General features: G+C 44.7%; 2 protein-coding genes across 6 annotated transcripts in view; one reads left to right on the plus strand and one right to left on the minus strand.

Moving 5' to 3' along the window:
- Positions 1-6,625, minus strand: part of ptprea (protein tyrosine phosphatase receptor type Ea) — a 67,577-nt gene extending 60,952 nt beyond the window's left edge. For 2 of the 5 annotated variants that reach the window (XM_018761133.2, XM_018761129.2), the window contains exon 1: positions 6,466-6,624. The gene's annotated coding sequence lies outside the window, so the exon portion shown is untranslated. The other 3 variants (XM_018761130.2, XM_018761135.2, XM_018761132.2) reach the window with 3 other exon arrangements.
- Positions 6,626-8,230: 1,605 nt separating this feature from the next.
- Positions 8,231-11,467, plus strand: clrn3 (clarin 3). Its single transcript, XM_018761140.1, has 3 exons — positions 8,231-8,456; positions 9,207-9,392; positions 10,968-11,467. The coding sequence occupies exons 1-3, from the start codon at positions 8,231-8,233 to the stop codon at positions 11,234-11,236; spliced, it is 681 nt and encodes a 226-aa protein (XP_018616656.1). The 3' UTR covers positions 11,237-11,467.
- Positions 11,468-13,289: the final 1,822 nt, after the last annotated feature.

The raw sequence follows: 13,289 nt of genomic DNA on the forward strand, positions 1-13,289 counted from the left end.
CAACACCAACTTGATGGCACTCAACGACGACTTCATCACAAAAACCGACACGCTTGTGTATCTAAAGTTATGATATGAACTTGTGTTATAAGACATATCTTTGGGTGTATTTGATTAATCTCAGACTTAGCCTACGAATGCTTTCCTAAAGCACCTGTTAAAACTACCACATTTTCACGTGACACACAACGCTACTTAAGTTACTTTAGAGATCATTTTATTTTTATTTGATTTTCTGTGTGTGTGTGTCCCTCCCAGGGCATGGTGAAAAACACATTGGAAGAGCAACATCTGGGAGCTTTGGAGATGCATACATTATTCATCGCTGAGCACCACTGTGGCAACACAGTCCCACCATTATTTGCTCATCCTCTCATCAGCGAGGAGTGGCCTCCACCCGCATGGATGAGCCCTCCTCCTGAGAGAAGAGGAAGGGACCGCCACGACCCGTGGTCTACAGGTGCCCAGAGAATTCAGCCGAAACCAGCAACTCGTACTGTGCAGAAAAGCAGAAAAATTTGTGCTCACCACCTCCTGAGCTTATGGCTTCTGGTGAGATAATAACTGTTACCCACCACACCCTTCACAAGACCCGCTGTGCTCATTCATAATGTAACGCCTGCCTCTCGGGGTGGCTTTGGGTGGGGTGGCATTTACAGCTCTTAACATCAGTCACAGGAGACAGCTACCTTCATAGCCCTCCCGTCTGCTTCCCTGATGGATCCACAGTTTCCAGGAAGAGAGGGAAACCACTCTCGCCACGTCGTCTACACCCATTAATCCAACTGATTCCAATCTGTCTGAACCATCGCCATGAGATAGATGTACCTCCACATGGACATTGACAACAAGAACGCATATGTATAACAAGATGTTATTATTAATACATGATGCTGCAAAGTCTTTAAAAAACTCTACTGAATTTTTGATTTGAGATCAAACACCAGGCATCCTTACTTCTGCAATTCCAGATGGTGCAAGATGATGATGATAACCTACTCAAGCAGCAATGAGCTGTCACAGCTCATTCACGAATGCGATTTAGACATCTTTCCAACAATGAGCTTCATTCATGGGGGCTGTTTGGCCAACAGCGTATAGCCTGTCATGCCAAATAACACGGTCACCTACTGTATATGTGCAATGAGATCAGCATCCAAGGGCAGCAGGCACCAGATCGGTCCAAGTTGACTTGGAACTGCAAGTGTCACCGGCTCTTGCCCCATCACATCCGCACTGTAGCTGAGGAAAGACCCGTCAGCAAAAAACACATCATCGGGGCAACAAAACCCCTGAGAATGAGCTTCAACACCAGCACTGATCTCAGTGGTGAAAAAGAGGTGCCCTCGGGGTTGGGATTTTCCCGAACCCACTGGATTTTATAAACAGCCTTTTATCATTATTTGCAGATGCATGAGCAACACTGTGACCTGGTACTGTGTTTCCTGTGGGCAACATCACAGTCTGGAAAGACTATGTGATGTGTCATAGCATTCCCTCCATTCCTGAGGTGATTCAGGCACACGGGCTGAGCGCAGAAGCACGAGCAACACCCAGTCCCAGCGAAAGCACCCGGACAGCGAGCGAGAGCTCCTACACCGTTACTCGCTCATGCAGGAGAGCCATTGATCTGCAACCTCCATGTCACCAGAACTGAACAAATTCATGAACTCAAGGTCAAAAAAAGCATCATGCATGCGTCACGTGACTCTTTGGTCCTCGCACAGGGCCAAAATTATCACAAACCACAAACTCACAAACCACAGAGGATGAAACAAAAGTCGAGATGCAAAAACAGACAATCTTTTTTTTAAAAAGCCATCGTGTCGGCCTGTACAGTAATCTCTCTATCTCTGCAGCTCAAGTGTTTACTCTCAGCGCCAGCAAATTGGGCCAGAGCAAAATGTAATCAGGAAATAAATCCCTATCTTAGCACTGACCTGCATTTCATACCGGGCTGGGTCACCCAACTGGGATAACGTATCCGCCTTGAGAAGGAGCTCTCAGACAATTTTTATTTGCCAAGTCATGCATAATTCATGAGCTCATGGACAAAGCAGCCCAAATACAGGCTCACAATAATGGTTTGTCTCACTGGTGTTTTTACTGAAAGGGGAATTAAAGTTAGCCTTTGAACCCTGCTAGAACATGACAATTACAAATATTGTTAAGATAATTCATGGAATTCAGTACTATAAAGTAATTTTCATATGAAATTAAGCTAAATGTGTTAAAAAGGACTGAACTGGCAGGGCAGCATGTAGTGCTCAAATCCCTGGTCCTGCTGCAATACCCATGAGCAATGTATTTACCATGAACTGATACAGTAGAAATTTCAATTCATAATAAAATTACAAAAGGTTAGATTATTACTTTCGAGAGGAGTGTCAGCGAAATGAATGACTAACAAAATTCATAATTTAGGTGACAACTTGACAGTTATTATGGCTGCTTTTACACTTTGCTTCTGTTTTTTTGGAAAAAATTTCTTAAGTGAAGTATCTTCTTAACACTGTTTTTCACCTTAAGCCTAATGCACTTCATGCTTTAGCCAAATTAAGACGTCTGAAAGGAATGTGTGGTCTCTGGCCCACAGACTTCCCGGTGAAATGCAAGGCTATTGTAAGGGTTGTTGGGACAGGACAGGAAGTCAGCGCTGCCTCAGAGGAAAGCCCTGCCACCAGGATCTGGACAGCTGCGCGGCATGATACCGCTCACCGCTTCCCCAACACCCGCCCGCGTCCCTTTCTCCTTCAGCCCCCACCCTCACCTGCCCCAGAACCTTCCTGCTTTTAACCCTTCAGAGAGGTGGCTCCTTCAGAAGGAGATCTCATCCCAGACTTGTTGATGATGCCCAAACCATATTAAACAAAACACATTGCAGGACCGAAGGAGAACACTATGTAGAGGTGAAGGACAAGACAGCTAGTGGAGACGTGTGGCTGAGGGGCTCCACAACAAGTTCAGGCCTAGCAGCACAAACTGGCGACTTTCATTAGATTGGTTATGGTGACAAAGTTTCACCGGCATCCCAAGTGCAGCGACGGATGACGGCAATCTCACCATCACACGCTCTCCGAAGTGTCCTTCGTTCCAGCAAGGTTGCAGGGGGACAAACCACCAGAAGACCTGTCCCCAGTAGGGCTTGGCATGGAGCTCTGTTTGCAAGGCTGAGAACGGCAGTCTCACTGGCCCTACATGGCCCTCGGATTGGGCTGAGCTACAGATCGCAGTGGAGGGAGGAAGGGAGAGGTACAGCATCGCCCATCCAATGTGAATGGAAACCACAGCACTTCCTGAGCATCCAGCCACAAACAGGAAGTGGCCTCACAGTATTTGCCTTTTCTGCCTGACAGCCAGTTTTGACAGAAAGCTGACAAACCAAAGGCTTCATTTAGCTGGAGTCGCTATCAGCGTTAGTGTCAGGCAGGAAAAAAAATGTTCTTACTATGGTTATATGATCGAAAACCTTCAGATACATTCAAACAACCTAATCTGAAACACTTCAAATTGCACCAAAATGTTGAATGTGAAATATATTACCTACAAACCATGGAATCTCATGCAGCATCATCATTCAGCACAAACTGGCAAGGACACTGTCAGTAATGAAAAACAGATTTGCTCATGGCAGGAATGTCTTCAATTCTGCTGTCTGGCAGGGGTTTATCATGACAAATTTTCGCACTGCTACAGTACATCTGAAACACATACATAGTACAGTATGACTGAGTTGCTCTCCATATTTGTTTGTTTTTATTTATTCGTTCAGCTGGCACTTTTCTCATACACAATTTACAGTGAGAGGTTTGTATATAAAGCTACTACAGTTACGCAGCACTGATACAGAAGTGTAATTTTTACTATTATCTGATCACGATAACAAACTCAAGTAAGGGTGCCAGAGCAGGAATGGAGAGTGGTCAAACCTGCAACATATGACTGCAAAGCCAGTGGCTCTAACCACAACATCAACTGCTGCGTTGGAGCAACACGGCCAAAGCCATAACACTGCATGCTAGAAATAAGCAAAAGGCATTTAAATCGAGATGCAAAGTTTCTGGTCAGATGATGTGGTCGGCTGCAACACTTCCTTTAATTCTGGGGACTGTGACACTCTATGTTCCTGTGTTCCAAGAACAGTGAAGAGGCTCCAGGCTCCGCGAAGTGACACCCCCAGCCAGCCGTACCTTTAACCCAATTAGTATGCTTTGCTCCTAAAAAAAAACTTCAAAGGGCAAATTGGGTACCACAGCTCACAGAGACATGGGGGCTCAGCACAATAACCTCGCTCTACAACTCCAGCCCTTGGAGCCCAAGCAAGATGATGATGATGATTTTAGCATTCATCGTTCTTTTGCTGAGTCCACACAGAACTACACCTATTTCCTGAAGCTCAAACTGCACCACAGCTCTTTACGGTTTTCGAACCAGCAACCTATGGGGAACAGCATCCTTCACCAGTATGCCTCATGAAGCCTCTATGGGGTTAATGATTTTATCAGTCAGAGACAGATTGCTCCACTATGTCTCCAGCATCTAGAGTTTCTTAACCTTTTCTAAACCACAGACTCATTTTTGAAAGTGATGAATGCTGAGGACCCCTCCTTGAAATTGCATACAAATAAATTGAGAAAACGTGGTAGTTGGTTTACATCACTAAAAACTGATTACCTTAAAATAGATATTAATAGCATAGTGTTTTTTTATATTAATTTTATAAACTTTTATTCGGTGGGGCAGTGTTATTTTCAAAGGAAGCCAATGCTTTACGACCCCGCCGAAGCCCATCCACAGAGTCCTAAGGGGTTATGAAGGCTTGCTCTGGAGAAACATCTACATTTAGTCCAAGCTACAGCACTAAACTAGTCAACAGTTGTCAGGTCAGGGTTATAAATTCATGGTAAACATGCTATGTGTGAAGGAAAAGACACTTTGTACAGTTTTGGTTTCTTTGTATATGAAAGTCACCTGTCACACATGTGCAGGACAAAGAAGAGTTTTCACAAGTCTTGAAAGGCACTTTGGAGTAGTAGTCTTACAGCCTGAACTGAGCTTGGGTCAAAAGTGTCTTTTCTCACTTCTTCTAGCTGGGCTTTCATATCACCAGTGTAATTCACAGACAAAATTTCAGGTCTTGCTGGTTGCAGTTATTTTAGTTCCCCAAAACCCTAATTTCTTTTCTGGGCTCAAGTCAGAACTTAAGTACGAAGGCCATGATGCGAGTTAACTTCAGGAGTATCGAAACACAGAAGGAAAAAAGAGGATGTGTACATTGTATTCATGGCAGTCTCCTCCTGAGTCACTATTCTTATTGAAATAAAGACAAATGGCTTTGTGCATGAATGCCTTTGATATTTCTCTGTGAAAGAGAGGAGCCAGAGCATGAAGTGAAGGAGAAGAGGTGCTGGGGATAAATAAAGAGCAGCGTGGGCATGGCTAGCACACCAGAGCTGTCAAACCTCCGCGCACTAAACATTCTCACACGGGAAACGTTAAAGAAGATTTAAGAGTCAAAGTTGAAATTAATTTTGCTTGAAAACCATATGCCTGGAGAATACTTGCATCAGTGTTTTAGAAGCTACAAGACCCTGCTATAGAGTTTGAGCACAGTGGACTGGGAGAACACACACTTCTCTGCTGTGGTATAAAATGGTAATGTACATGTAAAGGGTTTCTTCTCCACTTCCATCATCTACGACTACATTTGCCAAAATTTGCCAAATGTCTCACGACACAAGACAAGAGCCGCCAAGTACTGCTGGACACTGCCGTCGAACTGTCACAGTAGTGTGTTTTTTTACAAATTACAGTCCCAAACGAGGGAGAAAACACTGACAACTCGAGCCTGTCACGTTTTCGGCGCCACTTCAGGGCATTTTAAAAGTATAAAGAGTGGCTCTGAAGTGACACGATCCGCCGCACGCGCTCAGCTGCACCTCTGCGCGCGACAAAACACAGGCGGCACGCGCTCGCCGCCAAGCCAAGGCGACCTTTCAGCCCCATTCCCGAACAACACCGAATCTTGGGATTAAAGTGAAACTGCTCTCCGGTGAGCGCAGTGTCGTCCTTCGCCGCGACTTCCGCTTGTTTCTGTCGCAATAAGAGGACTCGTTAACGGCGCGTCCGCACGAGGAATTTGGGATATATGAAATATGGAAAGGTACGCCCGTGTGCTCTACTAACCCATATTCCCATTCACATTCAGCTCCTGCGTCGCTCATTTTTCATTTAAGACGCGGTTTTACTACGCGAAGCACGATATATGAAGGCTGTTCTCTAGTGCCGCCGGTCTCGCGCCCCAGTGCGCTGTCAGCGTGCACACGCGGTACCCACCTGGCTGGCGCGATGAAACGCAGCAGTCGAGTCGGGAACCCCGTTTTTCATCGGAACGTGCCGACGAACGCGCGCGACGCATGTACAGTGTCAGTGCGTACGATCAGTGGACGGACGGATTCGTCTTACCGCGATTCTCGCGTCACGGACCGGGATCCGCGTTGAACCGGGAGGCGTCCGTGTTTCCCTCCTCCGCGCCACGCCGCCCCGTGCACTGCAGCGCCTTTCCACAGCACCACTTGGCCGCCTCGAGCAGCCCTGTCAGAGAAGGCGCAGTGGTGGGGTTCCCACCCTTGCGGCGGGGAGGAGGCAGCCGCCTAGCGGCCCTGCGAGGAACCACATGTGCGGAGCTGCGAGGAAGACGAGCGGGGGGCTGCGGGGGAGAGAGTGAGCGAGTTGTACGCTTCCATAATAAACATCGCAGCTGGGAATAAAGCATCAGCGTTTACTGTATCACTGAAATTAACTATAATGAGCTGAATTAGTACCACCTTCACTGCCCTGACACTTCCAAGCATGGTGTAAAAACATTGTAACATGATGAGGGCTCGGTGACAGCTGTACCGCTTCTGGAACGCGATGGGGATGGATGTGTGGAAACGTGCAAAAAGAAGTGCTTTTTCTTTTCCACTCATATCAATATTCAACCTACACTTTGTGGTATTAAATGTCAATATATTCTGGCTGCGGAAAAGACGCGCTTCGGAGCGATAAATAAAAGCGAAAAAATGGCACTCATTTCAAAAGCCTGATTTTTTTTCTTCTTTGTATGCCCACATTACTGTTGTTGGTCTGTTTGGTTTGTTTGTTTTTTTTTCCCCCGTACAGTTGGACACAATCAGTGACTGTGCATTCTGTGCTTTCCACCTGTGGGACAGAAAAAAGTGTAGAATAACAGCTTTCTCTCCTCGTCAAAAGCATTATGAATACCGAGAGTGAGCCAGTTATCAATGTGGTACAGTTCCAGTCAAGGACTTTGTAGAAAAACACACATCCCTGCAAGGCCTCGCACCAAGGATTGTGATTCCGGTTTTGACCACGTTCTGGAAAGAGGGAAAGAAACTGCGTCGCTTCGGATATCAAGGCTTTTTTTAACGCTGTTCCCCTGTCACTGTGTCTAGGTGTTAAACTCTCCAAGCATATTATTCTCTATGGAAACACGATGAGCAAAACATGAGCAAATACTGGCCGTGTTGCATTTTTATGGCCATCATTTGGTGCTGCTGGTTCATGAGCAGGACTTTGCTTCCGTGGCGCAATAATACGTTGGCCAGCAATAAGGAAGAAGCCATATAATGAGCTAATGTTGGCTAAAAATACTTGTATCTAAAGGTTCATCAGTTCTTCCGTCCATTTTATGAAGGATCACACTTCATTGACAGAATCCATCCATCCATCTAATATCAATAACCACTAGTCCAAAGCAGGGTCACGGTGATCTGGAGTCTAGCGCAGTAGCACAGGGTGTAAGGCAGGGCACACAACCAGATTGGACACCAGTTTATCCCAGGACAGTCACACACTCATTAATACACACATATAAACTCTGCAAGCTGTTTAAAATGAATTACAGTAATTTCTGTGGACAAAAATGTCTTAAACATTCCTCATTGATGGAGAGTATTAACTTCCCCAAGAGAATTACACTCAGCGGGGGGTATTACTGGAAGCCGGGGCTGCAGCATTATGACAGCTCTCGTTCCTCTGATCAAAGTTCATCCTCTCGACAGGCTTGTTTTATGGCTCTCAGTCCAATGTCCAGCTGCCACTAGTGAGGGCTCTGCCCCTATCTCAAGACAGCAGCCCATCCCCGGAGCACAGCATTGTGGCCAATCTCAGGTGTGGAGTTGGACGCAGGACTGGACCTGAAGTCTGAGGTGAAGAAAACCCAAATATGCCATCAACAACGAAAATCTTGCACTTCCTGGCGGTTACTCTGGCCAGCGCCATTGCAGCGGGGATGCTGGGATACGGGATGGCGGCCACCTGGGCAGTCTCAACAATGGGCTGCGAGCAAAACAAAACCAATATCTACAATGGCACGGCGGAAGTGACACTTGGACTCTTTCGCCTCGAAATAACGAGACGCTGTCCCTTTGGAGCTGGAAAAGGCCATGGAGGTACAGTCTCTGTTGGTATCCTCTCATTAATCAAATATGTTTGTCTATGAGCACTCTTGTGATTTTATTTATTATATTTGGTAGTGGGTGAAGGGGATGCATTGGCTCAGCGGGTTTGGACTGTGCCTGCTTTCTGGTGGGTCTGGGGTTTGAGTCCTGCTTGGGGTGCCTTGCGATGGACTGGCATCCCATCCTGGATGTCCCCCCCCCCAGTCTTGCGCCCTGCATTGCTGGGTTAGGCTCCGGCTTGCCGCGACCCCGCTCGGGACAAGTGGTTTCAGTCAGTGTGTGTGTGTGTGTGTGTGTGTGTGTGTGTGTGTGTGTAGTGGGGTGAGTAAAATTATGCACATATACACTGAAATGTGTAAGGGGGTGCGGTGGCGCAGTGGGTTGGACCACAGTCCTGCTCTCCAGTGGGTCTGGGGTTTGAGTCCCGCTTGGGGTACCTTGTGACGGACTGGCGTCCCGTCCTGGGTGTGTCCCTTTCCCCCTCTGGCCTTACGCCCTGTGTTGCCGGGTAGGCTCCGGTTCCCCGTGACCCCGTAAGGGACAAGCGGTTCTGAAAATGTGTGTGTGTGTACACTGAAATGCACAGTTTATAAAGCTATATAATCACTCTTGCTCAGTTATCAGTTTTTTTCTTGCCATGGCACATTTTGCATAGTAAAATATGTAAAACTACCACAGCAGTTATAATGAAACTGATTTCAGTACTAACATACTCCTTTCATACCTTTTTCTTTTTTAAAGCGTTTGAAAAACTGCAGGCGATCGGAGGTATTCCAATCATCCTCCATGGACTTGTGGTTGCTTTCTTAGTCTTCAGCTTGGTCGGCACCGCCGGCAGTATCCTCGTCTCCCTGTACAACAGCGTGAGCAATCCCTACCAGACACACCTGGGGCCCGTGGGTGTGTTCACCTGCAGTTCCATCGGCGGTGGGTCTCTGCCACACACTCTCGCACGCACCATCACAAAGGGTTTAAGCCTTGCACAGGCATTCATACACAAATATACAAGCTCTTCTACACTTTAACAAGCAGACAGAAGCACACACACTTTTATACATTTTCATAAGCACCGAAAAGCACATCCTGAAGCACAGGGTTGCCAAACAGTTATCGTACATCTGCAGTTGTTACGAAAATGCCCGTAACTCCGATTAAAAGGTTGTGGCAAATTTTTGAAGATTCAAAGGTGCAAAGTTAATATGTTTTAGTCTGAACCATTTTATTTTGAGTATATTGCTTGGAGCTGCCACTTTTGGTTCCGAACTACACAGCTTGAAATCCCACCTCCTGTTGTAGCTCCCTTGATCATGGTAGATACCGCAAAAAATTCTCCTGGTGTATAAAAGGGTGAATCATTTTAAATAGATTAATGTTGGGGAAAAGGGCAAGCTAAATGAAGAAATGAAAATGTTGCATTTCCATTTACATTTATTCATTTAGCTGGTGCTTTTTTCCAAAGCAACTTACAATGTTAAGATACCTACATGTTTTTTTTTCACTTATTTTAAAAGTGAACTGTATTTACTCTCTCGAGACAGTAAATGGTGGTAAAGAGATTAGGACAGAATAGCAGTGTGGATCCCCCTTAATTCAGTTCACTTCCACAGCATTTCCAGCTCATGTCTGATGTTCCTGATGGTTGGTGATCACCAACAAGATGAGGAATATCGCTCTTACTTATTTATTTGATGAGTGAAATGATGAACAATTAGCTTTGAATAGGGCTTTATGGAGGGTACGTATTTTTATTTTCTGTAATTTTAATATTGCTACTTTATGCAATGTAGGATTAAATTAGTTCTCATTTTAAAATTATTTATTATTATTTAATCGTTTTGCTGACACTTTTCTCCAAAGAAGAAAAGCAATGCAGTGTCAGATTTGTATATTAAGCCACACACACACACATTTTCAGAACCGCTCGTCCTATACGGGGTCACGGGGGAACCGGAGCCAACCCGGTAACACAGGGCGTAAGGCCGGAGGGGGAGGGGACACACCCAGAACGGGACGCCAGTCCGTCGCAAGGCACCCCAAGCAGGACTCGAACCCCCGACCCACCAGAGAGTAGGACTGTGGTCCAACCCACTGCGCCACCGCACCCCCTGTATATTAAGCCAAATAGAATTATTTAGTCATATTTACAGGCAGGTAACTTTTATGTTCAGGGCAAGTACCTCCTACACGGGCACAACAGCGGGAGTGGGACTTGAGCACAGCTTCTCTGAAATAAAAGCAACATCTCAAAGTGCTACACTACCTTCCTCCCCGGGGTAGCTCAATGATAATAAGAATATTAAAATGAAGTTTTGCAAAGTATTTTTATTTATTATAGCTATATCTGACATTTTTACAGAACCTAACTTGTAAATGAATGTAGGATGCCTCTTTTATTCACCTTTGATTTATTACCCTAATTGCGTTTGTAAGCGTATTGTGTATTTTTCAGTGCATTTTTCAGCTGAACATTATTTAGTCAGTATTGTTCTTTTGCTCTGCCAGTGATCTTCTGCTTTCTGGCCCTCATCTTGTTTGTGGTGAACGTCTATGCGACTGACATGTTTGAGAGTCTGGTCATGAGCGAACAGATCGTCAACCTGGAACCAGCAGAGGTCACCATGGAGATTGGCTTCTTCTTCCTGATCCCCTTCCTGGTGATGAGCCTGCTGGCCATTCTGGTGGTCTTCCTGTACCAACACGTAGCCTACACCCACCAGAGGGAACAGCAAAGGCCGACAGAGGACGCGCCCAAGGAGATCATGATGTACTAGGAAGAGTTGATGGAGAGCGCTCTCTTTGCATGGCCACAGACTTGAGAGACTCAAAGAAGGAGGACTTCTTTGAGCACATATAAATGTAACACAGTATATAAATATGTTAAAACACCCTTGTTTTTCACTGAAGTCAGATAAGTGAATTGAAGAGACCAAAAAATTTTGAGTCATCACATGGATGATCTTACGGCAGAAAAGCAGGCCCACAGTGACATGCTCACAAATTACTAGGACCCCAGGGGATATGATAATTATATAGAACGACTTGAAAAGGAAATTCAGCGTTTTCAAAAAACTGGGATTCGTTGCATGAAAAGAGTGCATACAAAGCGTGAAAAGCGGAAAAACTGTAAACGGCATCATGCGTGTTTCAGTCTGTTTGTGCACTCTTTGAACAGACGTGTGGAGTGCTAGCTGAGCAGCTGGATTTCCAAACTTTTTCGTGTACCATGAAATAGCACTTGTGTGCAGAAGCTTTTCTGTCCTTCCTATTTCACCATGGTTTTTCATACTATCTCCTCACTCTCTGTCCATAGCTGGCCTCAAAAAGACCTTTCCGTGACTTTATCTTCTGAATTTGTTTTACGTTAAATATTACCCTTATTCTATTTTAATTTTATTTTCATATTTTAAAATTAATTTTAACATAAATGTATTGAGAACTATTTCAGATGTAATAGACTTAGATGTTATATTAAATGTCTGTGGAACACGGGCTGCTGAAATGCTCATGCAGGTGTTGTTCCACTATTTATAGCACATATTATTGTAGAATAAAGTGTCTTTTTGTTATTCAGTATTGTCTGTTTTTTCTGGTGTACACATGGAAGAGTTAGAACTTGGTCTGGCAAAGCAGTTAAGCATTTAAGCATCTTCATGATAATGCAACACTTCTGAGGTTGAAAACTGAAAAATATAAAGTGCACTTAAGAAACTCTTCCCGGCAAAGAGTACTTCCATGGGATTATGCACTCAGCTGTCTTATTTAAGAAAAATACTTTGCCTTCATCCCAAACAGCAAGCATTCAATAAATAATATACTAGGTGGGTCATGCTGAAATTGAAATATAAAATACATGTAAAACTCAGTTTCACAAGGAATACACAGATTTAACACAGCTGCTTTACATGCCATGTTTACTTTTATTATATTATGTGCTATTATATTATTGATGTATTGTCTGAAGGACATCAAAATTTGCGATCTGAGATTTTTCATGCAAAGTTGCTGGAATTAGATGCTTTTTGGATAAGAAGCATGATCATATGGGTACATTTTTCATACCTTTTTGAGGATTTGCCATTGGTTTCATGATTGTGGCACTTTTCTCAGTGTTCAGGGCAGAATGGAGTGACCTGAGAGAGTCAGGGGGGTCATTTGCACCCTTGAGTTGTTCACCACAGCTCCAGTGTGTCCTGCCCTCTGCTGGGCCAATACTGAAAGGTTCAGCTCATTGGCTATGTTCTCTCTTCAAAACCAGTGCATGATAAGCTGGTGATTTGCTTCTGAATTCCCTCCTTCTCTAATAAACCTCTAGGTTCCATAAAACCGAAGAGGATTATGGAGGGATTCCTGTGGTCTCATTAATATTCATACTGTCTATTGCTCACCTGTCTGGGTGGAAACTTACTGCTGATTGAGCCATGGCTCATGCACACTAAAATATTAATAATTCTATTTAAGGACGACACAGATTTATTGTACTTAAATCGGTTACATTCTAAGTTTGTAAGAAAGATCCTAAGCTCTATGTTGTTTCTTTAACATAATTCTGAAGGGGTTTTTTCCAGAATTGGGCAATTTGTACAGTTTGAAACACATGAAGATCCCTTCTGGTTTTCAGTCACATGGAAACGATAGTGAACTGAGGGTACTTGGGAACTGCACACAAGGTCAATAAATGGAAATAAGGAAGCTTGGATACTGCAGCCGGCCGTGAGAATGGCCAGGGAAAACGGTCCCTGTGGTAAACATTTAAACATGAGGTCAGGACGTGATGTCCTGTGAATAGTGATGTGGACTACAGAACCCAGGCAGCTTGTTGAGAAG

The sequence above is a fragment of the Scleropages formosus genome, chromosome 24 (genome assembly GCF_900964775.1).
Source record: "Scleropages formosus chromosome 24, fSclFor1.1, whole genome shotgun sequence".
NCBI lineage: Eukaryota > Metazoa > Chordata > Actinopteri > Osteoglossiformes > Osteoglossidae > Scleropages > Scleropages formosus.